This window comes from Oncorhynchus mykiss, chromosome 3 (genome assembly GCF_013265735.2).
Source record: "Oncorhynchus mykiss isolate Arlee chromosome 3, USDA_OmykA_1.1, whole genome shotgun sequence".
NCBI lineage: Eukaryota > Metazoa > Chordata > Actinopteri > Salmoniformes > Salmonidae > Oncorhynchus > Oncorhynchus mykiss.
The window spans coordinates 24,222,162-24,249,235 of NC_048567.1; the positions used below are offsets into that span (position 1 = coordinate 24,222,162).

General features: G+C 41.9%; 1 protein-coding gene across 3 annotated transcripts in view; it reads left to right on the forward strand.

Moving 5' to 3' along the window:
• Positions 1-4,750: 4,750 nt before the first annotated feature.
• LOC110514864 (platelet endothelial aggregation receptor 1) overlaps positions 4,751-27,074 on the forward strand; it is a 32,636-nt gene continuing 10,312 nt past the window's right edge. For 2 of the 3 annotated variants that reach the window (XM_036972869.1, XM_036972877.1), the window contains exons 1-7: positions 4,751-4,996; positions 7,004-7,171; positions 22,794-22,904; positions 23,154-23,255; positions 23,357-23,457; positions 23,721-23,813; positions 26,732-26,978. In XM_036972869.1, the coding sequence (XP_036828764.1) occupies positions 7,101-7,171; positions 22,794-22,904; positions 23,154-23,255; positions 23,357-23,457; positions 23,721-23,813; positions 26,732-26,978 (725 nt within the window). In that variant the 5' untranslated portion in view covers positions 4,751-4,996; positions 7,004-7,100. The remainder of the gene's footprint in view (positions 4,997-7,003; positions 7,172-22,793; positions 22,905-23,153; positions 23,256-23,356; positions 23,458-23,720; positions 23,814-26,731; positions 26,979-27,074) is intronic. The other variant, XM_021594024.2, reaches the window with a different exon arrangement.

The window sequence follows — 27,074 nt, forward strand, 5'->3', positions numbered from 1 at the left end:
TTCATTTTCTGTAGTACCGTTGAAAACCATTGCTATAAATGCAAAAAATGCATAACGTCGAAAGTTTGGACACACCTACTCATTCAAGGGTTTTTATTTTTACTATTCTCTACATCATAGAATAATAGTGAAGAAATCAAAACTATGAAATTACACATATGGAATCATGTAGTAACCAAAAGAGTGTTAAACAAATCAAAATATATTTTATATTTGAGATTCTTCAAAGTAGCCACCCTTTGCCTTGACAACTTTGCACACCCTTGGCATTCTCTCAACCAGCTTCACCTGGAATGCTTTTTCAACAGTCTTGAAGGAGTTACCACATACGCTGAGCACTTGTTGGCTGCTTTTTCTTCCAACTCATCCCAAACCATCTCAATTGGGTTGAGGTTGGGTGATTGTGGAGGCCAGGTCATCTGATGCAGCACTCTATCACTCTTGTTATTTGTGGTCAAATAGCCCTTACACAGCCTGGAGGTGTGTTGTGTCATTGTTCTGTTGAAAAACAAATGATAGTCCCACTAAGCGCAAACCAGATGGGATTGAGTATCACTGCAGAAAGCTGTGGTAGCCATGCTGGTTAAGTGTGCCTTGAATTCTAAATAAATCACTGACAATGTCACCAGCAAAGCACCCCAACACCATCACACCTCCTCCATGCTTCACGGTGGGAACCACACATGCAGAGATCATTTGTTCACCTGGTCTGTGTCTAACAAAAACACGGCTGTTGGAACCAAAAATCTAAAAATTTAGACTCATCAGACCAAAGGACATATTTCCACCAGTCTAATGTCCATTGCTCGTGTTTATTGGCCCAAGCAAGTCTTTTCTTATTATTGGTATCCTTTAGAAGTGGTTTCTTTGCATCAATTCGACCATGAAGGCCTGTTTCATGCAGTCTCCTCTGAACAGTTGATGTTGAGATGTGTCTGTTACAAGAACTTTGTGAAGCATTTATTTGGGCTGCAATCTCTGAGGTGCAGTTAACTCTAATGAATTTATCCTCTGCAGTAGAGGTAACTTTGGGTCTTTCTTTCCTGTGGCAGTCCTCACGAGTGCCAGTTTCATCATAGTGCTAGATGGTTTTTGCAACTGCACTTGAAGAAACTGGAATTTTCCCGGATTGACTGACCATGACTTAAAGTAATGATGGACTGTCATTTCTCTTTGCTTATTTGAGCTGTTCTTGCCATAATATGGACTTGGTCTTTTACCAAATAGGGTTATCTTCTGTATACCAGCCCTACCTTGTCACAACACAACTAATTGACTCAAACGCATTAAAGGAGGAAATAAATTCCACAAAATAGCTTTTAACAAGGCACACCTGTTAATTGAAATGCATTCCAGATGACTACCACATGAAGCTGGTTGAGAGAATGCCAAGATTGTGAAAAGCTGTCATCAAGGCAATGAGTGGCTATTTTGAAGAATCTCAAATATATTTGGATTAGTTTGACACTTTTTTGATTACTACATGATTCCATATGTGTTATTTCATAGTGTTGATGTCTTCACTATTATTCTACAATGTAGAAAATAGTAAAAAAAAACTACAAAAAAAACTGGAATGAGTAGGTGTATCCAAACTGGTACTGTATATCACTTGTTGGCCTATCCCTATGTACTGGTACAGATCTACTACAGTACTCACACCACTCCTCTCACAGTCCCTCCCCCTTGACCCATCTTCCTCTACTTTCTTCACTGCCTCAGAATATGATAACTTCTGCACTACTCTAGCCCTGAAAAGCTCAACCTGCCTCTTCTGCACTGGACATTTCTGATCCACAGTCCCATGGGCACCCCTATAATTAACACAGATCCTGTGGTGTAAAGTACTTCAGTAAAAATACTTGAAAGTACTACTTTAGACGTTTTTCGGGGTATCTGTACTTTACTTTACTATTTTTGACAACTTTTACTTCACTACATTCCTAAAGAAAAGAGTGTACTTTTTACTCCATACGTTTTCCTTGACACCCAAAAGTACTTGTTACATTTTGAATGCTTAGCAGGACAGGAACATTGTCTAATTCACACACTTATCAAGAGAACACCTCTGGTCACCCTACTGCATCTGATCTGGCGGACTCACTAAACACACATGCTTCGTCTGTAAATTATGTCAGTGTTGGAGTGTGTCACTGGCTATCCGTACATTAAAATAACAAGAAAATTGTGCCGTCCGGTTTGCTTAATATAAGGAATTTGACATTTTAATTTACCTTTTGATACAAATGTATATTTTAGCAATTACATTTAGTTTTGATACTTAAGTATATTTTAAACCAAACACTTTTAGACTTTTAGACTTTTACTTGAGTCATTTTCTATTAAGGTATCTTTACTTTTGCTCAAGTTTGACAATTGGATAATTTTTCCACCACTGCACATATCCCTACTTTCCCCAATGCTACACATGCCTTTGTCTCATGCCCGTATGCACACTTCTCACACAAACACCGTGAATCTCCCCCTTCATTTGAAGTGACTAAACACTGGGGTGTATTTTTTACGTTTCTTAAACAGAAGCAAACTGAACGAAACGGGGAGGGACCTAGTGGAATTTGTCCAATTGTAACTCTCGTTTGGTGGCACGTTGGTGGCACCTTAATTGGGGAGGACGGTCTCGTGGTAATGGTTGGAGTGGAATTAGTGGAATGGTATCAAATACATCAAACACATGGTTTCCATGTGTTTGATGCCATTGTATTTACTTCCTTCCAGACATTATTATGAGCCGTCCTTCCCTCAGCAGTCTCCACTGGTTTGGACAAATGATTACACCCCCTACGAGCACAATCGGCAACGTTCTGAACTTGTTTTCAGTTTTAGTTGATTAGAAGTGGTTTTGAATTTGCAAATAATCCTTAATTGCTAAATGTTGTACTTGCGAGCCAAACTGAACATTGCCATTGTCATTCCAATACCAACCCTTACCCAATACATACGTGAAAGTCCGCAGAAGGCTGTTGAGGGAAGGACGGATCATAACAACGGCTGGAATGGACCTAATGTAATGGCTTGAAACACATGGAAACCATGTGTTTGATACCATTCCACCTATTCTGCTCCAATCAAGGTACCACAAACCTCCTGTGTTGAAACTACAGTAATTTGAAACAAATGTGCCCTATATCCTTCCAATAGTGGACTCTTGATTAGCCTGTCACAGTTCTGACAGTGGGCCTACCTGCCCCCTTGTTCTTGCAAACCTGCCTCCTAGGGTCCCAATGGAGAATCCCCATGTTGGGGCCCCAGAGAAAATTGCATTGTGATAACGTTTTCATCAACAGCTGTTTCCCCAATCTTTCCAACTTATACCCATCCTGTTTGTAACATTTTTACACGTTTCATTATAATTATGGAGCCTATGGGAAGCTATCTAGACATTGTAATTGTTTTACTTATCATGCTTTGAAAATGTCAATGATTCATAATTAATATCGTATTTTATCACAATATGTTTATATTTTAAAGTAGCAGCTTGCCACATGAGTAAAGCTTTCATAATCCACCAGGGGTCATATGAGATAGAGAGAGAGAGCAATCTGCAAATCAACAGATGGGCCAGGGTCAAGCACATCTTTACATAATATGTAATTAGTCTTATTCCATGATTTTCTGCAGCTCAATTGATTTTAACTTTGCTTTTGAGTTTGTGTAGAGACATAGGCTACAGTTCCATTCTAACTGCATCCCCAGGCTCAATTAGCGCATGGCAGGCAGGTGGACAGGATTAGTTCCACCAGTCAGGCTTTGTCTCAGAGGACCCTGGTAGGGCACTCTAGCCTACAGGAAACCATTTTATGTTTTCTGTGGGCTCTTGGTTTCCTCATGACAAGGATGTGTGTGCCATTAACCCACCATGCAGGGCTGTTTATCTGTGTAAACACTCAGCGGGCAGGAAAAACACACGTCCTGAAGTCCCCAGTTATCATCACCAGCCTACTGTTTACCAGGAAACTCTTCTCTTGTTGCTGCCTTACAGTCCCTATAAACCACCCAGACACACAGTTATCACAGCAGTCACAATATATATTGTGAGCCAGAAATAACCAATGTCAATAAAACGTGTGTCCAGTGTGTGTGTGTGTGTGGGGCAAGAGGAAAGATAGACTGGCAGAAGATGGATGATGTGCAGTATGCATATTAACATTTTTCAACAGGAGTACATTTAAATGACTAAGCCTATACAACACCAGGCCTACTATGTTGAATTATTGGTTCTGTACAGTGGTGAAAAATGATTTAAACATTGCATCTACATGATGTCACTGATGCACTAGGTATGTCTACCTGCACTGAAGGCCTAATCTAGCATGCAATGAGTTCTTCTGTTTTCCATCAAGTAGTCATTGCCGATTGGTCCTTATTTCTTACAATCTGAACCACAAATTCCTGACCATATCTCCCCATCCACTTCTTCAGATCTTAAACTAGGCTACTGTAATGGATAGCGATCATGTATGACAACGAGTTGATAAAAACGTGCACTTTGACATCACCTATTAGTTCAATCCCACTTAAACTGTATCAACCATATACTTCAGGCCTCCGACAAGATAATACATACATTTGACAATTTAGTTTTTGTTTATTGTGAAAAGTCTAATTGTAATCAAATGTTTACTATTATATAATTATATATCTCACTCTCTCCGCCCCCCCCCCTCTCTCTCTCTCTCTCTATCTCTCTCTCGTTCTCCTTTCCTGTTAATTTTTCAATTCGCTACTTGCCTCTCCTCCTCTCAATCCACAATCTGCGACTAACAGACCCTCCCCCCGATGGATGCGGCAGAAACCAATGCACTGAAATTGTGAAGTTATACAACTGCTCTTTCTTCACTGACTTCATCTGGAAATAATTTTCCACCGCTGGAAATTTGTTATAATATCGTGAGGTAGTTTACTTGGAGATTTTTCGTCGCATAAATAGACTATCGCCGCAAATATAGTGGATTAACAACAAATGCTTTTCACCCAGGTGAGTGCAGAAAACGTATGCGTTTAGAAAACAAACGATAAAGTCTCTATTGTAAAATGATTATGCCTGATTATTCGCAGATTATTCAAACTGTAACCGCCATATTTAGATCTGTATGTCTTTTATTTGATTCTCTCCCATACTGTTGTCTTGCTCTTTTCTCTGAAGTACAGCACATACAGTAAGTAGTACATCCTGACATGCCTGCATATTACCATATATATCAGTAGATAGAAAATAACACGTGAATACTGAACATTTGTATTTGGAATGCTGTTTTTGTGAGTATTTCTTGTAATGAGTGTTTTCTGGGGCATAGCCATATCCTAAATCTTCATAACTAAACTGGGTCAATTCATATTTTTCTAGAAGGATTAGTCTACAGTCTTGATATGCAAAACATGATCTGGCTATCGTAGAGTGCCATCTTAATGTGTATTGTTTGTTCAAGCTTGCAGTTGTTTAGGTTTAGGGTTCAAGTCTTTCAAAGATGCTTCCACTTGCCTGCCCCTCCCCCCCCCCCCCCCCCCCCCCCCCCCCTCCATCTGAAGTCAGGAGGACTGCAAGATGTCATCCACGCAAAAGTGCCTCACTCATGTGAACCTCAACCTGCATATTGTTACAAATATATAACGTTTTTCATCTTTATTACTGATGTTTATTTTCATCACATCGAGTATAGTAACTGTAATTATATTAGCAATAAAGAATATAGGTGCATTAATGTTACTGGATCTTAACTAGGCCTAGGTGTTTTTTTTTTCAAGACTTACTCTTAAATATCTAGGTACGGTATAATGACTGTAATGACAAAACAGTAGAACTCAACTCATAGTAGAGATGTGGGCTAGAACACACTCATTTCTGGGCCTCCAGATTGGTTTATTGACTAGTCATAACTAGGACAGCTCTTGTCTAAGGCTGCTGTCCTGCTATCTGTGACACACAAACCTTTGATGTACAGGCGGTATGTCCTCCATTAGAGAATGTAGAGCAGAGGAAGTCAGTGGGAGTAGGTCGGTTGGGAGTAGGTCTGCTGTTGTTTCCTTACGCCAAACGGCCAGCCTCCGCCTCTGTTGTCTTTTCATTTTATTAAGCACCTCTTGGGTATTCCAAGATCTTAATTGACCTGGAGGCCTATGTTGTGGCAAGGCAAGATTCATGACTAATGGCAACGAAGCGTGGGGATGAGGTGGCTGTCACCTCTAGCAGTGTGCGACACATTGTGACACGGTCTGAGTGACTGAGTCAACTTTCAACACTTCAAGTTGAAAACATACCAAATGGGACAATCATATTGAGTCCTCTGGTGGATCTGACACACCCAGTGGTTTTCATATCTATGTGTAGCTCATTTCCTCTTTGGATGACACATATACTCTTTCTATGGCTATTTCTTATTGTTTTCACCCAGCTTTACCTTAGGACTGCAAACTGGTCTAAAATCCTCTAGTATAGTACCCAAAGAGAACTTGCGAATGGAGGCTCTTGGGAGAACCTGGTGCTGTTGCACATAGAAACACTTTAGCACTCAACACCTGGAAAGGAAAGATAGGATATGTGATTTACACAGTAAGCCGCTGCCAGCTGGACCTGACAGCACCTAAACTCCCATCTACTGTGCTCTCCAAGACAGCTCACCAAAATCCTCAGGAAAACACATTGATATCCGTCTGTAGTCAGCTGACCTCTTTACAAAAGTAGATACCCACTGGGCACAGACGTGAATTCAACATCTATTCCAAGTTAGTTCAATGTAATTTAATTGAAATAATGTGGAAACATAATTAATTCAACCAGCGTGTGCCCAGTGGGTAAATCGAGATTCCGTGTGGATTTTTCTGTCTAAGGTCCATACATACTGCTCTGCACATCTACAGTACACCTCTTGGATATGTGTCTGTTCGTCTACAGACTGTTACTGCCATCAGTGAGTACTGTATGCCGATTTGGGGATCTCTTTTCTGCCTGTGGTCTAACTACAGATTCCTCTCTTAAACCAAACAGCTGGAGTTTATCCATTGCTCTCCTCTGACTGGCCTTCTACGACCGTCTGTTTCTCCATCCACGAGGTGAAGTATGGAGGTCTGGTGAGCCATCGGACATGTTTTGGTTTGGGATGACACTGGCCAGACACACCAGAGCCGAGGTAGAAATAGAACGAGTAGAGATGAGGTAAATGTAGTTACAGTATATTAGCTTCATTTTGTCTTCCAAATGGCAGACACCCTCTGTTTATGAAGGTTTATTGTAATGCCACATAGTACACCCGGTCTCTATGGGTTTTCTTTTGAAAGCCATGGCTTTTCATGAAAGGTTTATACCAGGTCACAGACAATTTGTGTGTTGTTATTGAGTTTAGATCGTAGTTGTGGATCCTTGCTTGTTTTCTATCCAAACATGTCACTTTATGGACTCAGAACATTGTTTATATAGAAGGTGGATTAATGGTTATACTATTCAGAGTGTGTGAGAGGTTCTTACGAGGTTTTTTGACATCGTAGTCTGGCAAATGTAATGTTGTCAAATCTACAAAGCAATCTCCCAATTGATAAAAAATATTTAAAAAAATCCCCAGCCAAAGTGATTGTCAATATTAAAATGAATACTTGAATGATTTGATGATTGGTCAATCTCGTCTTTTCAGTCTTTTGTGCAGATAAATCATCGTAATGGAAAACAGCAAAGAGCAATGGCACGTTCAAAAGAAGGTGACAGAGATGTAATATTCCTGCCACATGCTTGTATAATTCTCTCAACCCCATATGCTCTGCAGCCGTGCAGATCATTTGGAGCAGATACGACTGCAGCCGTGCAGATCATTTGGAGCAGATACGACTGCAGCCATGTGAGACGTGGGTTTGGACCGGTTCTGCTGTGGGACATGGACAGTTACTATAGGCTCGGGCTCAGATAAACCTTCATAAAGAACAACTGGTTTGGATAGAGGATCGGGGGGGAGGGGACTGGAAGGGGTTAATGGAGTGACCACAAAGTACTTGTACTGTGATAAGTGTCTTTGGAGCTGCTTGTGTTGATGGTTGTTTGGATGGGTGGGTGAAGTTGGGTAGGAAGGGTGGTATTGTGGGGGCGTGGTGGAGACATGTGTAATTAAGATTTGGGGTCCTGTTCTGGTGCCTCTCGTTTCATGCGGTGTTTATAGAGGAAGGCTGTAACAAACAGAAACCTGAGCTGTAGAGGGAGGAAATGTATCCCCTTTAATGTCTCATTGCTTTCTCAGGCCGTCTTGAGAAAATGGTTGTGTTTTTTCCACTCTTCGTTGCTTTCAGCAGCTGGTGTGAGGTCATTTATGTAAATGAAGCAAGAGCCATTTATATTCTCAAATGTTGGATAAGATGTCATATTTACAATATAATGTGAATTCTGAATGTTAAAATAAATAACTGTTATGTCATGCTTGGCACCCCCATTGACATGTATTGGTACAGCCCCACTTGATGTTTTTCCCAGTTCCCGACCTACAGCCAAACCAGTCGTCCACCAGCTGTGTGGAGCAGTGATTCCATTGCTCTCCATCATGCGTTTTATGAGATCCCCTCCCCTCACAAACATTTCCATTATTCAGGTTAGGTAATAAAAGGGAGAGTTAGTCACAGGGAAATGCAGAATGAGAGAGTATCCCTCGTCACCATCATCGTTATTCAAAACAACAGTCTATGTTAGCATCCCAATGGATTTGCTCTTGGAAACTCTGGGTACAGCAATGCCAGGATGGGTATGATGGTGTTGGTAGAGGATCGTTTTTATTTTACCCGCCAGAATCCCTCCTCAATTGTGTTTACTTGTCAGAGGAAGGGAAGGTTGGGATGCAGACCTGGGTTTACAGGCAAGATGTTTCCTATCCGCTTCCTATTGTTTGTCCTAGTTCTGTCTCCCTGCGCTCCACAGCGATGAGCGAGGGGAAGAGCTAGGAGAATGTGGACTTGTGGGGGTTTGGGAGACTGGGATGTTTTAACTTAGTTTTCTTTTTGCACCATGGCAGATAAACAGAGAAGTAAACTATCAAAATAAAGAAAGTCGCACACTCCGTGTCCGTGTATAAACTCCCAGCAATTTAATGGGTATTTACCATCGTTTTGGCATCACCGTGCCTTCCTCGGGGTCCTTCCTCACCATGAGGAAGGCACAGGGATGCTGAAATGTTGGTAAATACCCATTAAATTGCTGGGAGATTACACACGGAGTGTGCAACGTTCTTTATTTTGATAGTTTATAGTTTATTCGCCGTTAGTCAGCACCTCCACACAAACTATTATTCTGCGTGTGCGCCAGCTCATGTTCTTTATCAGATAAACAGAGCAGAACAAACAAACTATTTGGGTCAAGAGACAGCTTGGCCCCTGTGTTTTATAAGAAGTGAGCGAGCACATGAGTTAGTAGAGTCCATATTGAGCCATCTTTTTTAAATGGTAGAATGACCCATATGATCAAGATGACCCCATTTAAAGGATGCTTTTGGAGTGGTGCTGAAGGAAAGGAAGAAGCATTAACACTCACTTTTACAGTGTGTTAACTACAAGGAAATTACTGACTACCTACTCACAGCTATAGCAATTTATAGTTATTAGTTGTGAGGCTACCATTAGAGAACGCCGAATTTCCACTTCAACTTATTTTTTATTTTTTTTTACATCAGTTCAGATCTCTGGTTCCCACTTTGCACACAGAAAAATAAAATGTTACATTCATTTGCCATTTCCTTGATTGGCGAAGATCATACCCAAAGAGGAAGGGATGCTCCTGGCCCCTCTCCTTCCTCGCCTGCCCCCAGTGTTATTTGCCCAGGACGTCCTGTGTGGTGGCGGTGGTGTGCATCTGGCCCTTGTCTCCAGTTGCCCCCTGCCTTCCTGTTCTGTCGAGCAGACCTGCAGGTGTGACACCAAACATTTGTTTTACCATATCTTTACATTTGGCATGCATAACGCCCACACGGCTGCCACCTATAGGTCTCAAAATAGGTTACAGCACCACTGCTGTGAAAGCACAGTCGCAAAGACAAAGCATAGGAACATTTCTAAGGGTTCACCTTCAGGGTAGCACACGTGGCTCAAGTTCTAAAGTGAGAAAAAAAAAGGAGTTTGGTCTTTAACTTCCAAATGCTCAGAACCAGGCCCATCTGGAAAGGGAGATATTTTGGTTCTGTGAAGAAAAAGCTGCGATAAAGGATCACATTAATAAGGAGCAGATTTCCTCCTCGCCCTCCAAAGGCAGCGCACCGAAGGCCAGAGGCAGGCCAGTAAATCAATTGGGTTTAACTGAGAGGAATTTACTGGCCCAGACTGAACTTCCTGGAAAAACAGAGAGGTAGTAGAGATAGAGAAAGAAAGAGACAAATACCTTATGATACACATCCCCCTCTTAGTTCTACCCCTGGTTACTGTCCCATTGAGTTATTTTTGCTAGCATGTCACAGAACCTTTCTAATGTGCAGTCATTCATCCATAATACAGAGGGACGAGTCTCTAGATGCACATCTGCCTGCACGTGTTTAGGTCTATGTTTCTTCATGCATTGTGCATAATGACCTAACCACATACCCTGCAGGCTTTTTACATTTAGGGAGGTACATGAGGTAAATAAATGCCCAGATGGGACACCATTATTACTCCCCAAACAGGAAATGATGCCCAGAACTCATCCTGTAAATTTAAAGAAGATCAACAACAACAACAGAGAAAAGATATACCAACAGCTACCCAAATGGGTTCACCTCGAGCCTATCTCACTGACTGCAAATAAACTGGCCAGCTAGTTACATTAGAAGGGTTGTCTTAATCGAAAGCAGATGCTGCATGGTCGTAGTCTGTTATCGTAATTTGCTCTCAGTTTCATAGAACTGTGAAGTAAAAAACAATGTAAAGGCCTAGTGCAGTCAAAATTCAGTTTCTCCTGTGTTTTGTATCATATAATACAACAGCTGATGAAACTAACACTGTAAAAGTATGAACAAATGTGAGCTGGTTGAAAATACAATATACACAGGACCTTATAATCAGCAGATTTGAATGGGAGGGAGTTTTGGTGTTCCATGGTGACATGGGGTAAATTGGTTAATAGACGAATAACAAACAGCGTTCCAAACCTCTCGGCCAATAACAGCTAGTTTTCAGTTTTTCCCTTCCCACTCAGACCATTCCCAGACAGTCCTAGCAATTTTTTTATTTGAGAGATATATTTTTTTGCTAAAACGCAATTTTTGCCCATTTGAATGGAAATCTATTCCAGTAAGGTACTTAATTGTTACCAAGAAATGTGATATTGATGTAAAAACGGCTTCATTGGGCATTTAAAGCGAATGCCCATGGCATGAAATGTCTGGTGCTTGAACCATGTGTTATTGAAGAAGACACTGAATCAGATACTCAACCACGGGATACTGAAGGATTGGTGTATGAATGTACATGTTACACTAAATGTGGAAAATCTTTGTTTATTCCTTGGGTTGTCTTTAGTCTTTCTAAAAGTTTTGCATTGTACCGAAACCTATATATTAGGAATGATCATGCCTGTATTGGAGAAATACTTCAACTAAGGTATACTGTAACATCCAAATCTGTGTTACTGTAACCTATCAGGACCGCTGTGGGTCCTGTTGAGACCATGGTTCCGTTAGCCTTCGTGTTAGCCAAGGCAGAGGGGGTTTGACACCACACCCTGCCGCTGGAGAGGGGACTGCAGCTAACATCTGGGACTACAGTAGTACGCAATATGCATGGGATTCAGCCAAGGGAAAGGGGATAGTGGCTAGAGATGGAAAGTGTGAGTGCACACGCTTGTTGTGGGGGAGGGCATGTGAGGCCTCAATGAAGTCACTGTAGGTCTCTGTATGTGCCCATCTGTGTTTATGTGGATGTGTGATGGAAGTTTTTTTAGATGACCAGGCAATTTTTGCTGTCCACATCAGTTCAGCATTTCCTTTTGTTAGAGTACATTCTGCTTGGCTGTTTCCCTTAGTGAGAAAATACAGAACAAAACATTATTGGAATACTGTACTAGTGCTGCTCTACGGCCGATGATTAATTGGGTAATGATTGACAGACCGCAAAATTGAGGAAGTACGAGAGGCAGAGAGTGTTTTTGAATTTGCCACCGCCAGTGTAGTAAATCCAGATGTGCACAGTGCACAGACTACAGTGTGGTCATAAAACAGGCATGGCTTTTCTAGACTTGGATGATCATAAGGAGGAGGATTGATTTCGTAAACAAAAGTGAAGTGCCTATAGAAAAACCAAACGTCATTTGAGGACCATAGAAGCAGGTCAAGATAACATTATTACTCTCTTTTGGCCTTTTTATCTTTTGACATAAAGGTTGAATTAGTGGCCAGTTGATGAACTTAGACACAAGTGCTGTTGTCAGTTGTTAGTCATTGGTCAAAGTGTTTAGCTGGGTTTTTTTGCATTCTGATGGTCCACTAAAGATTTAAAAGGCTTGTGACCTCTTGGCCTTGTTGTGTATGTTGGAAGAACCCAGAGGAAAACAAACATGGATGAAAAGCTGAGTTTTGTGTCTGGTAGTGTCATGAGAAAATCAGCCGAGGACGATACACATCATCTAGAATAATTCACTAGAGGTTCCCACAATACTCTGGGCCGCTGAAAAGGACAGAGAAGTTGAGTGAAAGTGACAGCATGAAGGCAAAGAGCACGGAGAACAAAATCAGGGTTGAGGAAATTAGATTGACGTTGTTGTGGTGGAAATGATGGAAAAATAGATACGATGTGGGACAGACTGGTAGAGGACATTTTCGAGGAATATTGAAAGACTGCAATCTGCAGTGTCTAGCTCAAATTGGCGGTGGTCATGGTAGCTATATTATTGTGGTCACTGGCTGTCCATCCAGTGCGTTTGTGTAAGTACGCTAAGCTGTTCTTTGTCTGTGCTTGACGTCCGGCCTTGTGCGACGGTCACTTGTGTTTAGAAAGTACCATACACATTATGATGTTATTTATATATATTTATGATGAAGTCCACTTTTGTTCATAGAATTATGTACATTTACATGTGAAGTGTGACATCATGAGGAGGGTGATGTGTTGAGGTGTGACTGGTGTCTTGAGTTTATAACCCCTCTTTCTTGTACACAAACAACCTTGACACCTTACAGACTCATATCTCTTCACTGTCACGCGCCAAGGCCCTTTTCTAACTTTCCTCCCAATGACTTGGACGAGCATCATGATCATGGCATCATGTGTGAAGTGATTCAAGGGGTAGTATAACAATAGAATTGTGGGGTCCAGGGCAGCACAGGGTGACTCACAGAGACCTTCAGACTATAGGGAACTTCCTGTTGTAATGCCACCACCCTATTGTAGTAGGAGAGGTGATTTCACTACAGGGTATGACAGGAAGAGCAAAGGAAGGGGTAGTTCTGAACAAACAAGCTTCTGATGATGATTCATACTACAACACCAGAACAATCAACATTCCTGTGAATGTTTCAATGGTCATGGTTATCAGGATGTCTAGAAAGTCATAACACAAATTGTGTAATTGTGAAATTCTCAAATGATGTAGTCATTTATCGTTTCAATATTCAAGACCTGTATGTCAGGATGTTACAGTATTTATTGAGGATAATTATGGTAAATATTAATCTACAGCTGAGGATTCGGTTATAATGATGGGGTTATAGGATTAGTGGATTGTTCTTTTATACCAACTAAACTGTACTAAACAGCTTGTCTCCAGCATGGAGGTACATTCACTATGAAAGCTCACTGTACACGCATGTGGTCTCTAGAATAATACCACTTGAGTCTATGGTAATTACATATCCAGAATCCTGAACTGTTGCTGGAGCCATCTCTGCGATGGTCTCACAATAATGCTAATGGTGTGGTCTGTCGACCGTGTTCTTGCTGTGTGCGTTTACAATCAAGCCTGTGTTTTCTGGTTATGGTTTGTGGAAAGCCTCTTTTTTTTTATAACAAGAAGCGTATGTGTCTCCGCACACATTATGATCCCCAGGACATTACGGCACATATAATTACTGCTCTGTATGGTCATGTCCCTCCAAAACCTCAGCCAGGGCCTCCATTTTAGGTTTTCCACCATTTCATATAGTTAAGCTTGCATAAAAAATACTATTAAGACCCAAACTATGCTTTTTAATCTGAGGTGAGTGTTTTGGGGTGTACTGTACATGTACATATGTATGTGTTTTTATTCTGGCTAGAGTACTCCGGAGTGTTTGTGTTTGTGAGGACCCCTACACTTTCCCTGACCGACGAAACCACAGTCACTCTGCCTGTGGTTATGGTCTGGAGTGTGCCGGCCCTAGAGGTAGTTTACACTGTGTGGCTAGCTGGTTGCAGACGAGAACACACAAGCCCTCACTGTGGAGCGACGCAACTTGGAGAGAGAGGCCTCAACTTGGCCAAACGCCCAACACAACAAGAGAGAATGTGTTCCCAGAGTGTCAGTACAACACGTTTCAGTTGGCCAGGCATTCATACCGACCTCATCATATGGATATATTAGGTCTGAATGACCATGCATGAACTAGCTTCAAGTATTACCTTAACAACACCATAAGGCACATATTCCATGGCTGACTGTTCGGCCATGTGTAGAGCTCATGTTGATGTTCTCATAAGGCCCAAAACAACAGCATTACCATGGTACCCTTATCAACCCTACCTCCGTTATCTATTTCAGTCTGTTCAGTGTCACCCTATTGACAGTGCCTATGACATAAGCTTCCTACACCAGAACCACATGACCAACATCACAGGGATAGAGTCTAACACATACACCCCAACTCTGGTTTATCAGACTGCTAGAGCTGCTCTCTAGGAGTAGAGGAAAAGGTGTGACCTCATGTAGACCTCCTGACCCAATCATCTGGTATTTGGGGGCCCCTCGACCTCCAGGTCTGGGGCCCGTCAACCTTTTTCTTTTTGGGGGGTTGGGCCCCCCTGGATGTTGGGGACCCCCACACACCATATGTTAGCAAAATATGTACCCTGCATGCCCGTTCGGTAATCTGTCCCTGCTCACACACAGGCCCTGGACCACAAAAGAATAGGGTGCGTGTTCCTCATTTCCCCCAGATAGCATATGATAGCAACATGTGTAGAATTGCTGTAAATTAGCTGTAAATTAGCTGCAAAATGTTCTCTCAGACTCATGACAAAATGTTTAGAATAGTATTATAAAACTGCACATTTTTCTCTCTGAACCGTGGCTCATTTCCCCTGGAGGACGGTGGCCCGGGGCCCCAAATGCGGTAGTCCGGCCCTGTGTGTTAGGCAGAAGAAGAGAAGAGGTGTGAGGTAATAGAGTTGACATACAGACATACTGAAGGTTATTTTTATTTTTCCATAGCAACTACCCTGATTTAATGAAGTGTTAGAGAAGTATTTTATGACTCAAACCGTAGCATAGATTGGCAGACACCATTAAGCGTACAGCATGTCACTGTATTGAAGAGGCTGTTGCTGAGAAGGGTTGTGTTGAATCGAGTTCAAAATCTTGACCGCATCAAACAGATTCCCTGAGGTTCAATAACATTTTTAAAGAAACAGACATCCAAAAGTGATATATCAAAAGTTAAAAACAGGTCAAGTTCAATAAATTACTTTTCGTCTTTTATTTTTTGACATAAAAGTTGAACTAGTGGCCAGTTGATAAACTTTGACCAGGGATGGGCAACTTTGATTGGGGTGGGGGCCACCAAAAATCTGAACTCAATGTGAGAGGTCGCAGTGGCTCGCGGTTCTGCGTACCCACATCCATACTCACACGTGCAGTCAGAGCCAGCCCTAGCCTTTTGGGGAGCCCTAAGTGACATTTTGTTGGGGCCCTAAGGGACATTTTGTTGGGGCCCTAAGTGACATTTTTTTGCCTTAGGGTGGAGACAAATGTTTGCAGTTTTTAATATAATATCTGAGTGAGAGTGACTAATACCATCAATGGGGGCTCCCCGGGTCTGTAATTCGACCATGATTACTACTAGTTTAGATAACTGGCTAGACTAATTTACCAATCTAATAGTTTTTAGATGACATGGGCTAAATGAGTGACTGTCAGTGACTGACTGGCATCAAATGATGCGCGCCGAAATCGAAACGTGGTGATTTCTACGATTCTACTCATTCTCAACAGTAAGTTGAGACCCCGACTGAGTTTAAAATATATAATTTTTTAGGTTGGTCCATGGGCCTACAAAAACGGGCCTCTAGTTGCCCATCCCTGACTTAGACACGAGTGCTTTTGTCAGTTGTTAATCATTGGTCATCAAAGTGTTTAGCTGGGGTTGTTTTTGTTTTCTGATGATCCACTAAAGATTTCAAAGGCTTGTGACCTCTCGGCCTTGTTGTGTATGTGTAAAAGCTGAGTGTAGGGCCTCCCGGGTGGTACAGTGGTTAAGGGCGCTGGGTTCGCGCCCAGACTCTGTCGTAACCGGCCGCGACCGGGAGGTCCGTGGGGCGACCCACAATTGGCCTAGCGTCGTCCGGGTTAGGGAGGGTTTGGCGGGTAGGGAAATCTTTGTTTCAATGCGCACCAGCGACTCCTGTGGCGGGCCGGGCGCAGTGCGCGCTAACCAAGGTTGCCAGGTGCACGGTGTCCGACGCATTGGTGCGGCTGGCTTCCGGGTTGGATGGCGCTGTGTTAAGAAGCAGTGCGGCTTGGTTGGGTTGTGTATCGGAGGACGCATGACTTTCAACCTTCGTCTCTCCCGAGCCCGTACGGGAGTTGTAGCGATGAGACAAGATAGTAGCTACTAAACAATTGGATACCACGAAATTGGGGAGAAAAATGGGTAAAATAAATAAAAAAGAAGTAAATAAATAAATAAAATAAATAAAAATAAATAAAATAAAAAAGAAGCTGAGTGTTATGTCTGGTAGTGTCATGAGAAGATCAGCTGAGGACGATACACATCATCTAGAATACTTCACTCAAGTAGAGGTTCCCACAATAATCTGATCCCAAAGCAAGACAGAAGTTGAGTTAAAGAGCCAACATGAATAAAATAAGAAAAGAGCATGAAGTACAACATTATGATTGAGGAAATTAGACATAGGGATGACATACAATTGACATAGGGACCATTTTATTTGTTTTTCCATAGCAACTACCCTGATTTAACAAAGTATTAGAGAGATGTTCTATGACTCAAACTCTAGCATAGATTGGCGGACACCATTAAGCATATGTCACTGAATTGAAGAGGCTGTGTTGAATTGCATCCAAAATGTTTACGTCTGTGCTTTTCCGAGAACATTCAGTAAAACGAAAGCATCAAACAGATCTGCTGAGATACAATAACACATTTAACTTGTCTGCAAACGGAAGACAAAAGAAGCAGACACCCAAAAGTTAAAGGTGTCTTTTTTTCTCTCAGGTCAAAGGTCAAAGTTCAAGAACTCATAGTTCATTCGCATGAATCCTACAGAAGACAGCACACCCTGCAGCCCCAAGCTCACTCAGCAAAATACAGCCTTCCGAGAAGTAACTCTCCAAAAGACAAACCCCTCCTCATCCCGTTGTCACGCAAATCCTACGACAGCCATCAACAGCATATGAGCTGCCAAGACTTCCACTCAGAATGTTCCAGTGTGTGGGGGATGAGACTTGTGGTCCGGTACCACCCTTAATGTACAAAGCCTCACTGTAAACACCCGCAAAATGTGTCATGTTCAAGAAACAATAAAAGATGTTATGGATAAATCTGAGAAATTTACCAAATCAACAGTTACACACCACATATATTTCTGATTTGCAAAAAAACATTAATGTTTCTGAAAGTATGAATTTGAAAGATTGGGTGTGGGGTGGTGTGTAGTTGTTCCATCAAGTTCCTATTCTCCCAAAGGGTTGCTGATGGTGCCTACTCCCTTTGCCCCCACACCCATCCATCCAACATGTGGCATTACAGCGTCTAAGGGAGTGTGTGCCAGCCTAGCTGTGGTCGAAGGAGCCAAATCTCTCATGCGCACCATGAAGAAATCCCAGATGCAAAGGATTATGGGTTTTAAATCCAGTTTACAGTAACTGTGTTTTAATGGAGGGTAGAGGGGCTGGGGGCTAATGCTGCAGAGTCTGGGCTATAGGCTGTGGTTAGAGTGACACATCAAGCTCTCCATTTTATTCACTCCAGCTGGCAATCCTTGTCAAATTGAGAGCACTTTTATGGATTTGTTATTCTTAAAGTTCATATGTAAATTGATGACACAAAGTCTAAAGCTTGAAATGGTTATATTTTTCCTAAAAAAGCTCTTGATATCACTAATCAGGGGAATTGATCATCAGAAGCGCTCAGCCAGTTATATCGCGTTGACAAGTTTTGGTTGTTACATTACCTAAGTGATATGCATTGAAAATCATATACTGTACCTGTATGATTTAGCTGATGCTTTTTTAAATCATATTTTCTGAATAATGTTCAACTACAATCTATCATGAAAACAGTGCAGCTGGTGACATTGACCTTTGATTGGTTGTTGTTACCTTATAAGTATCATAGAATCATATATAGGAGTTGGCTGTTGAATGGATATTGCCCTCATTACAAAGTGTTGACGCTTAACCCATCGTTTTTGCACAGTGCACACGTGGCGAATGCAATACTGAAGTGAGTAAACTGTTTTCCTGTGTTATTTTTCTCTCTTTGGCTTCAATAATTTGGAACATTTGGACATTTAGAAATGATATTCATATTATTGATCATGTAACACTGTTATAGCATTTTACACTGCCAGGAGATTCCCAGGAGAAACTTTGAGAAATTACTATGAACTTGAGACTTCATATTGTGTAGCTTAGTGTCTTAGTCTGGTTTAGATATTGCACCCCTCTACATGAAAATCAAGTTGTCCTTGGCATCCCTCTCTCTCTCTCTCTCTCTCTCTCTCTCTTTCTCTCTCTCTCTCTCTCTCTCTCTCTCTCTCTCTCTCTCTCTCTCTCTCTCTCTCTCTCTCTCTCTCTCCCTCTGTCTTTCTCTCTCTCTCTCTCTCTCTCTCTTTCTCTCTCTCTCTCTCTCTCTCTCTCTCTCTCTCTCTCTTTCTCTCTCTCTCTGTCTCTTTTCTCCTTTTCTATTTTCTCTTTCTCTCTCTCGTTCTGTCATCAATCCACACCAATGTGTTTTTCTCTCAATTTTATTTTCCTTTACAACGCTCCGTTCCAAAGAGTGACTAATATTTTCTACCTCAATTAACAGTTCAACCCCAAAGAGAGAGAGAGAGGAGTAGAGGGGAGGGAAACAGGCAAGCAGCATTTAAATAGTGCCATGTGCAGTGTCTAGAATTTCACCATTTACTGACAGAATGAAAAAAAGTCTCTACTCTTATTTAAGAAGCTTGTTATCCAATATTGACCGTTAAGACCCCATGCCACTCAAGACTGGATTGTCTTGGAAGACAAGAAGCTTTAGGATACTCAGTAAATGTGAATGAATCGCTATAGCATGCATATTGCATGGTTCAAATGAAATAATAAAGATGAAATAATAATAATAATAATAATAAAGGACGAGCATGGAGTTTCAGTAAATATATGTGAGTAGCCTCCAGAGCTGTCATTAAATGAAAACTGAATGCAATGGTTTCAGATGTGTGAAACCAAATCAAATGTTTTTCCTTAGTCTCATTTCTGAGTCTTTTGCAAGACTGAAATTGAATGGTAACAACATGCATAAGAGTGTCTCGGTTTTGCAAGATTAATGTGACACGAGTACATCTGTTTTCATTTGGGCCTTGTTTTCATTGAAATCCCTGTGCAGTTCTAGAAAGAGCATTGTGGGGCCCTTTTAAACATTAGGGCATTCTCCAGTTGGTACGATCTGCACACGCCTGGGCCACTTGTTCAGTTCTGGGGCGCTTGACATTGTGAGGCAAGACAAGTCCAATGAATTAGCGAATATACTCAGATACTATGAATTGTTTCTCTGTACTCGTTTCAACGTGTGGGACTCATTTTGTGCATAGAACGTTTTAAGAACATGAAAAACAAATGAGCTATCGATGAAAGTATTAGAAAGTGTGTGTGTGTGTGTGTGTGTGTGTGTGTGTGTGTGTGTGTGTGTGTGTGTGTGTGTGTGTGTGTGTGTGTGCACGTGTGTGTGTTGGGCTGCATGAAAGTCCAGTTGAGATGGTCTGCTTTGCTCATTGAAACTAACCCAAAAGCCTTCTAGTGCAGGCAGCAGCGTTAGAGGTCCAGAACCATCTCTGTACCATTCAAGGCACATACTGTAGAGAGGTACAGTAGCTCTGGTCCAGAATACACCCTGGACCAGAGCTAAAATATATGTAGAGCCAAATCTGGTGCCCATCTGCACTTATCACTTGTAACATCATAAATATATTTTGTCATCTGTGTGTGTTTTTATTTTATGTTGGTTGCATAAAGCAACACAGAAGAAGAATCTTGATTTTTATAAAGATTATAGAAAAAAGATGATAAGTTAAAAGATAATAAACTGTAGGTTGAGATTAATAAGAGTGTACTCTCAGCAGCAAAGGCTTGGGCAGGATTCTATAATCAACCCACATGTATGGGTGGAGTAGAGAATAAAAGCCTACTTTTGGTGGAGAGAGGACCTGAACCCCTTGATCTCCCTGAGCAGGGGTATGCTACCTACGTACCAGTTGAATCTACCGACCTACCGTTCAATTTAAAGGTAACCCAAACATGTAATGTGAACTGCCGCTGAAATTCATTTCAAGGCAGAGCTTTCTCTCTTCAGGTCTGCACCCATTAAACCTACACTCTCTTTCTCAGCACTTAAGAATTCCCATGCGGTTTCAATACTTTGTCTAATGAAGCTCAATTAAAAATAAAAAAGCAAGTGAAAAATATTTACTCCAGTCCAATGAAGTGGCTGCTAAAGTCGATTGCTCCTCTTAATAAAAACCATATGCCTTTTCTTATAAAATCCTGTTTTTGTGGTGCAGCTTTTTAAGGCGTTAGAGTGTGTGCCAGAATGTGTATTATCTCCTGACACAGAGAACAGGAGGGTTGTGAGGGGTGATATATCAAAAGCAGCAGATCGTGAATGTACTTGATTTATGTTACAGGGAGCATTGTGCCAAATCAACTCATAACTACAGCTGTAGATTTAGGTTTAGTGTGACTGCTGGGCTGTGGCTGCAGTTTGTTTGTTACTCTGATTAGGAAAATGCTTAGGCTGAAGCCCCTAAAAGGGATCCTAACATGGCATTATTGAAAAACCACAACCTTACGTTGTAAGGGGAGGAGGAAACCTTGTGATGGGCTAGACCTAGACTTAGTTAAGTGCCTTGTTGTTCCTCTCTTTGCTTGACTGAAATAAATGCTGAATATCTCCTTTGGAATAGTCATATAAATAGTTTAATACCCCAAGCTCTTTAATTCATCCTCGTTGGTGACCTGAGAAGCAGCACACTAACTTTGTCAGGGGGACTTATTAGAAAAACAGAAGGGAATAAATAGCCTTGACCAATATTATGTCAACATGAGTCCATCCTCCAAAGACTGTCCCTTTCCCACGATGAGGGGAATGGCCCTTCAGTCGACCCATGCTATAGTGTTGCTGAACTTACCAAAATGTCCATGGGAGTTTTGGGGGAAAAAGACCACTTTCTCTGCCGCTCCCTGAGAGCCTGCTCTGGTCCTCATCACTGGGCGTTCCCCTGGGTCTGCGTTTTGATTGGATCCAGATGGTGTGAGTGTGGAAGGGGACATGGCGGAAGAGTGTGGAGTTTTCTCTCCTGCTCTGATTGATAATAGCTAGGATGGTAGCTGGAGTCGCATTCCTCCCCCCAATCCATTTCTGTCTCGCTCGCTCGCTATTTCTCGCTCTCTCAGATTCAGTGGTGGAAAAAAGTACCCAATTGTCACACTTGAGAGTAAGAGTAAAGATACCTTCATAGAAAATGACTATAGAAAAAGTGAAAGTCACCCAGTAAAATACTACTTGAGTAAAAGTCTAAATATTTTTGATTTTAAATATGCTTAAGTATCAATTTTTTTTTTAACGGATAGCCAGGGCACCCTCCAACACTCAGACATAATTTATAAACGTAGCATTTGTGTTTAGTGAGTCCGCCAGATCAGAGGCAGTAGGGATGACCAGGGATCTTGATAAGTGTGTGAATTGGACCATTTTCCTGTCCTGCAAAGCATTCAAAATGTAAGTAGTTTTGGGTGTCAAGGAAAATGTACGGAGAAAAGTACATACTTTTCTTTAGGAAGGTAGTGAAGTAAAAGTAAAAGTTGTCAAAAATATAAATAGTATAGTACAGATACCTCAAAAAACGACTTAAGTAGGACCTTAAAGTATTTTTACTTTACACCACCGTTCAGATTCCTCTGTTCTAAGTTGCCATATGGGGAGAGTAGGGAGCGCCACGGGGAGGGTTTGGGTAAACGGCTCAATGCTGGCCCGCTGCCTTACCTCTGCTTAGTGTTTAATGAACTCTTTTACAAGGGGTGATACTGCTTTAAACTACAGGAAGGTTTCAGATAAATGTTCATATTCTTTACATTGTGAAGTGTTTGATATCTTTGTAACTCAGATGGCGGGCTAAAAGCAGTGCCAAACAAAAAACTGACAAGTATCAGTTTAACATAGACAGTATGATTTGATGTGCTGTTTAATGAGAATAGAAAAAAGATAGGTATTTGATTATCCCCTTTCCTGCTCATAACCTGATCCTTAATAACTAACCCTCTCCTCAAATGTTGGTCCTCATGCTTTCAATTTGTAGCCTATTATCACTGCCATTGCTCTCATGGATAGGCATTATAAATATCCTCCACAACCTTTTCCCTCCCTTTCTCTCCTCAGGACCATGCAGTCACTGCAGACCTGTACCGTCCGGCTGGTTCTGAGCGTTCTGATTGGCCAGTCCTGGTCTCTGAACCCCAGGGACCCCAACGTGTGTAGCGTATGGGAGAGGTAAGTCAGTGTAGCTCATCTCATTTCATTGTACCTGAATAGAAGAGAGCACATTTTAATGTGTGAGAAAGAAATAGAAGTAGCAGCAGGTTTTATTGTAGCTAACTTATTGTTTGTTGTTGCACTTATCATTGAAGATGTAACACTTGGCTCAAAATATGAACTTCACGTTGTCTCAACTCTAGACCACGATGGGTTCGTTCTGTCAGTGTATTATCATGTCTGAGTCCATTTTGTCCTTTCATACAGCTTCCCAACCTCAGTGAAGGAGTCGTATGCCCACCCTTATGACCAGGTGACAGAGGAACCTTGCTCTGAGCCACGCACCTCCTACAGATGCACCCATCACAGGTAACACAGCCTGCCGACTCACTTCCTGTTTACTTCCTGGTTGTGTCCATAAGGTCAGAGGGTAACAGGAAGTATTCTCTATTTGACTTTGTGTTGGCCAGGATCACCTATAAGACAGCATACAGACAGGCGGTGAAGATGGACTACCGCCGGAGGTACCAGTGTTGCCCTGGCTACTACGAGAGCAGAGACAACTGTGTCCGTAAGTTTAACGTCATGGCTTTTCTTTATTAGCATATCAAAACAAACGTAGAAGATTCACTTGGATTCATCAGTAGCATTTCAATGAATTACATTTCTACATATTTTACCATCGATTTCTAGAATTCATCCAATTTTGTTCTTGGTTGCTGAGTTGGTTACATTCTGGAGAGTTGACATGCATGCGTTACATAATATATATAATATCTCCACCAACCTTCTAGTCTACTTAAGAGTGTGTTTGTGTGTGTTTTTCATCACTAGCCCGCTGTACTAAGGAGTGTGTCCATGGGAGATGTGTTGCTCCAGACCGCTGCCAGTGTGAGGGAGGCTGGCGTGGCGACGACTGTTCCAGTGGTGCGTTACATCAACATACACACACACACACACACACACACACACACACACACACACACACACACACACACACACACACACACACACACACACACACACACACACACACACACACACTCTGCAGGAAATGACAAGTGACCATTATTCAAAAACTGATCCTCACACACAACACTCAATCACACATAGGGCTTTCCAATGGAAACAGCAAGGGACCAAATAAACAATTATGCATCATTGAAGTAAGCCACAGTCCAGAAAACAGTTTATTAGACCAGGAGGACACTATGTCTATCCCCTTCCTGGCACTTGACATTTTATGCTACATCAAGTATGTAACATCCCCAAAGCTCCCCAACCCATGCTTAGACCCAGGGCCCGGGATGGAAATCCATATTTTCCGTATTTTGCAAGTATACACTTTTGGAATCATATGCTAAAAAATGTATAGTTTGCATATGAATTCAAATAGCTCCATCTCAGCACAGGATTAATGTTTGACATTTTATTTATCCCAGAAACTCCTAGTTAATCAATGCCAGTGTTATTCTGAACTCAACCAGGTCCCTAGTACAGTGCTGAATGGAGGGCTTAACATAAGCTGGTGGAGTATGATGCCTTCAGAGGGGATGATGGGAAGGGGAAATGGAAAATGTTACCCCTTTCCCACTTTGTCTCTCTCTCCTTCTCTCTCTGGGCAAACGAGTGCTGGCCTCGGGCCCCATACTGCTGAGTCCTATAATAAAGCCCACTGGCAGAATGAGAGCTGACACTTTCTGGAATAGATACCTGTGTTTTGAGCTAGCTGTGGGAAATGAGAGAGAGAGGCTGAGGTTTAGCACTGAGAGCTGAGAGAAAGACCGAGGAAGAGGGAGAGAGAGAGAAGGACCAAGAGAGAGGGGGAGAAGGGGGGCCAGAGGCAGCGAGAGAGAGAAGTGGACAGAGAGAATGAGAGAGGAAGAAAGAGAGAAATAAATACATGTATGTTAATAAGAGACTGTTGGGGAAGAGAGATTGTGATGGAATAATTCATATTGGGTGAGGTTGGGGGGGTTGGGTACAGAAAAGAAGACTGGTTGAGTTTTGATACTTAAGAATAGAGTGATATACTCTAGAAGGGTGTGTGAGAAAGAAGGGTATGGGGGAGAGAAGGATGTGGTTCAGTTAGATATGTGGGAGATAATGCTGTGGTTGGATGTAGACGAGATCTCCACCACCACTCGGACAATACACTTGGGGAAAGAGAGGAATTTTCCCACCATATCTTAATGCATTCCATTTACAGTACAATGGAGACTTGCCGTTTTTTAAAGAGCGCATCAATTGAAAAAATGTAACTTTTGAACCCTGATCAGATGTAAACAAACATATGGACAATTTATGTGAGAACAGGTCTGGGTTCTGTTATAAATTGGGTAAGTGCAGAGGCTTGGGCACAGCCAGCTGGTCCTAGCACAGCTCTTCAAAGCCTAGGTGTCCAATCCATCACGTTCACTCGCCCACACTCATGGCTAGCCTTGTCAGGCCTGGACGATGATAGCAGATAGTAGAAGGCTTAGTACCCTGCAGGTCCTTCACTAAATCTCCATTGGCGTCCTGGAGAACGCCTGTGTAAACATTATTGCTGCTCCAGCTGAGCTTCCCATAACTCAATGTGACACACGCTCCAACTGCAGTCTCTCAGCATCTCTCGCATGCCCACACAGGGAATGAGTAAACGTTTGATTCATTTAAACAAAGAAAAGAGAAAAAGGTCCTGTTCGGAGTTAGATTAATAAACATTTCTAAGCTATGTGGTAGTTTTTGCTCCAAACCCTAATTTGGCCATTCTGTACCCTCCATGTAATATGTCAAATAAGTTCTGCTTGAAACTGTGACACAGTACATACTGTATGTGACTGAAGGAAAGAGAGGTGGGTGGAAGACCTCATTATAAACTACATAGAAAAGGAACAGTTGCGGTAGAAAATGCGTGTGCTTCAGCTGTCTAGAAGTATTTTTCTCATCGTGGAAGAACTAGTAGTTTTTACTGCAGTAGTAGTTGTGACTGAAGCAAGCACAACTAGAGTCCATATAGAACAGTAGGATTTGTTTGTGATCATTCACACTGTATGTCATTCCCCACAAACCTCAATGAGACAAGTATAAATCCATCATTGAATGGTTGTCATCATGATAGTTAGTGAGATCATCACTTGTGTGCAAAGCATCAGTTACGTCACCTGTATTGGGATATCTTTTTTTCCTTTGACTAGGGTTTGTGCCCCAGTCAGTCTGCGTTATTGATGAGACATTGGAGGAGTCAGTGTGTGTCCATGTGGGATCCTGGTTCGCATGGAATCCGGAATGATCCCCCTGACGCTCCTTAACTCTGTTTGAAATCCAAACCCTGTGCGAATCACCGGTTGGCGGTAACTGCCAGAGCCATCCCGAAAGGCCGCTGTAAAATTCCCAATTTTAACCTCATCCATTTTGTTGGCTCCATGCAAATCGCCCTGTCAATCGTAAATCACAAGTCAGTAACATTGGATTCTGGAGCTATTAGGGCTAGAGTTGGACATAGACTATGTCTCTTTTTGTTGGAAATTCATGACTATACACGGATAGATGTATTGTCCCTGGGGGAGTGATCTTTACCATTGTCTTCTACTAAGGTTATTGTGCTGTTGTTGTTGTTGTTGTTGGGTTGAAACATGACGGTCCCAGTGACATCACGTATAGTATACGGTGTAACACCATACAACTACATCAGGTTAAGTTAATAGAAAGAAAACCCTTTCAGAGATATCAGATGGAAAACGTTGTACACTGGTCCACTAGTCCACTGGTTTATGCACATATTTATATGATTACATATATTTTGTTGTATGGGGTTTATTTTTTTATGTGTCTGTAATCATCTGTCTGTGTGCGTCTTCCAGCCTGCGATGACAAACACTGGGGTCCAGGTTGTGGTCAGCTGTGTAAGTGTGCGAACGGTGGCCTGTGCAATCCTGTGACCGGTACCTGCCAGTGTCCTCCAGGCTACATTGGGCACCGCTGCGAGGACCCCTGCCCACCAGTCACCTTTGGCAAGGGCTGTCTTCAGAAGTGCCAGTGTGGAACTGGGGGTTCCTGCAATAAAGTGACCGGAGAGTGCCTGTGTCGAGAAAATTTCACTGGTACATTGTGAGTAGTAGAAGTAACACTCTCTCAAATAGGCCTACAGCTATATGTATCAATATAAAGTAAATAGTATGTTAAGGTTGGAAAGACAAAATGGAG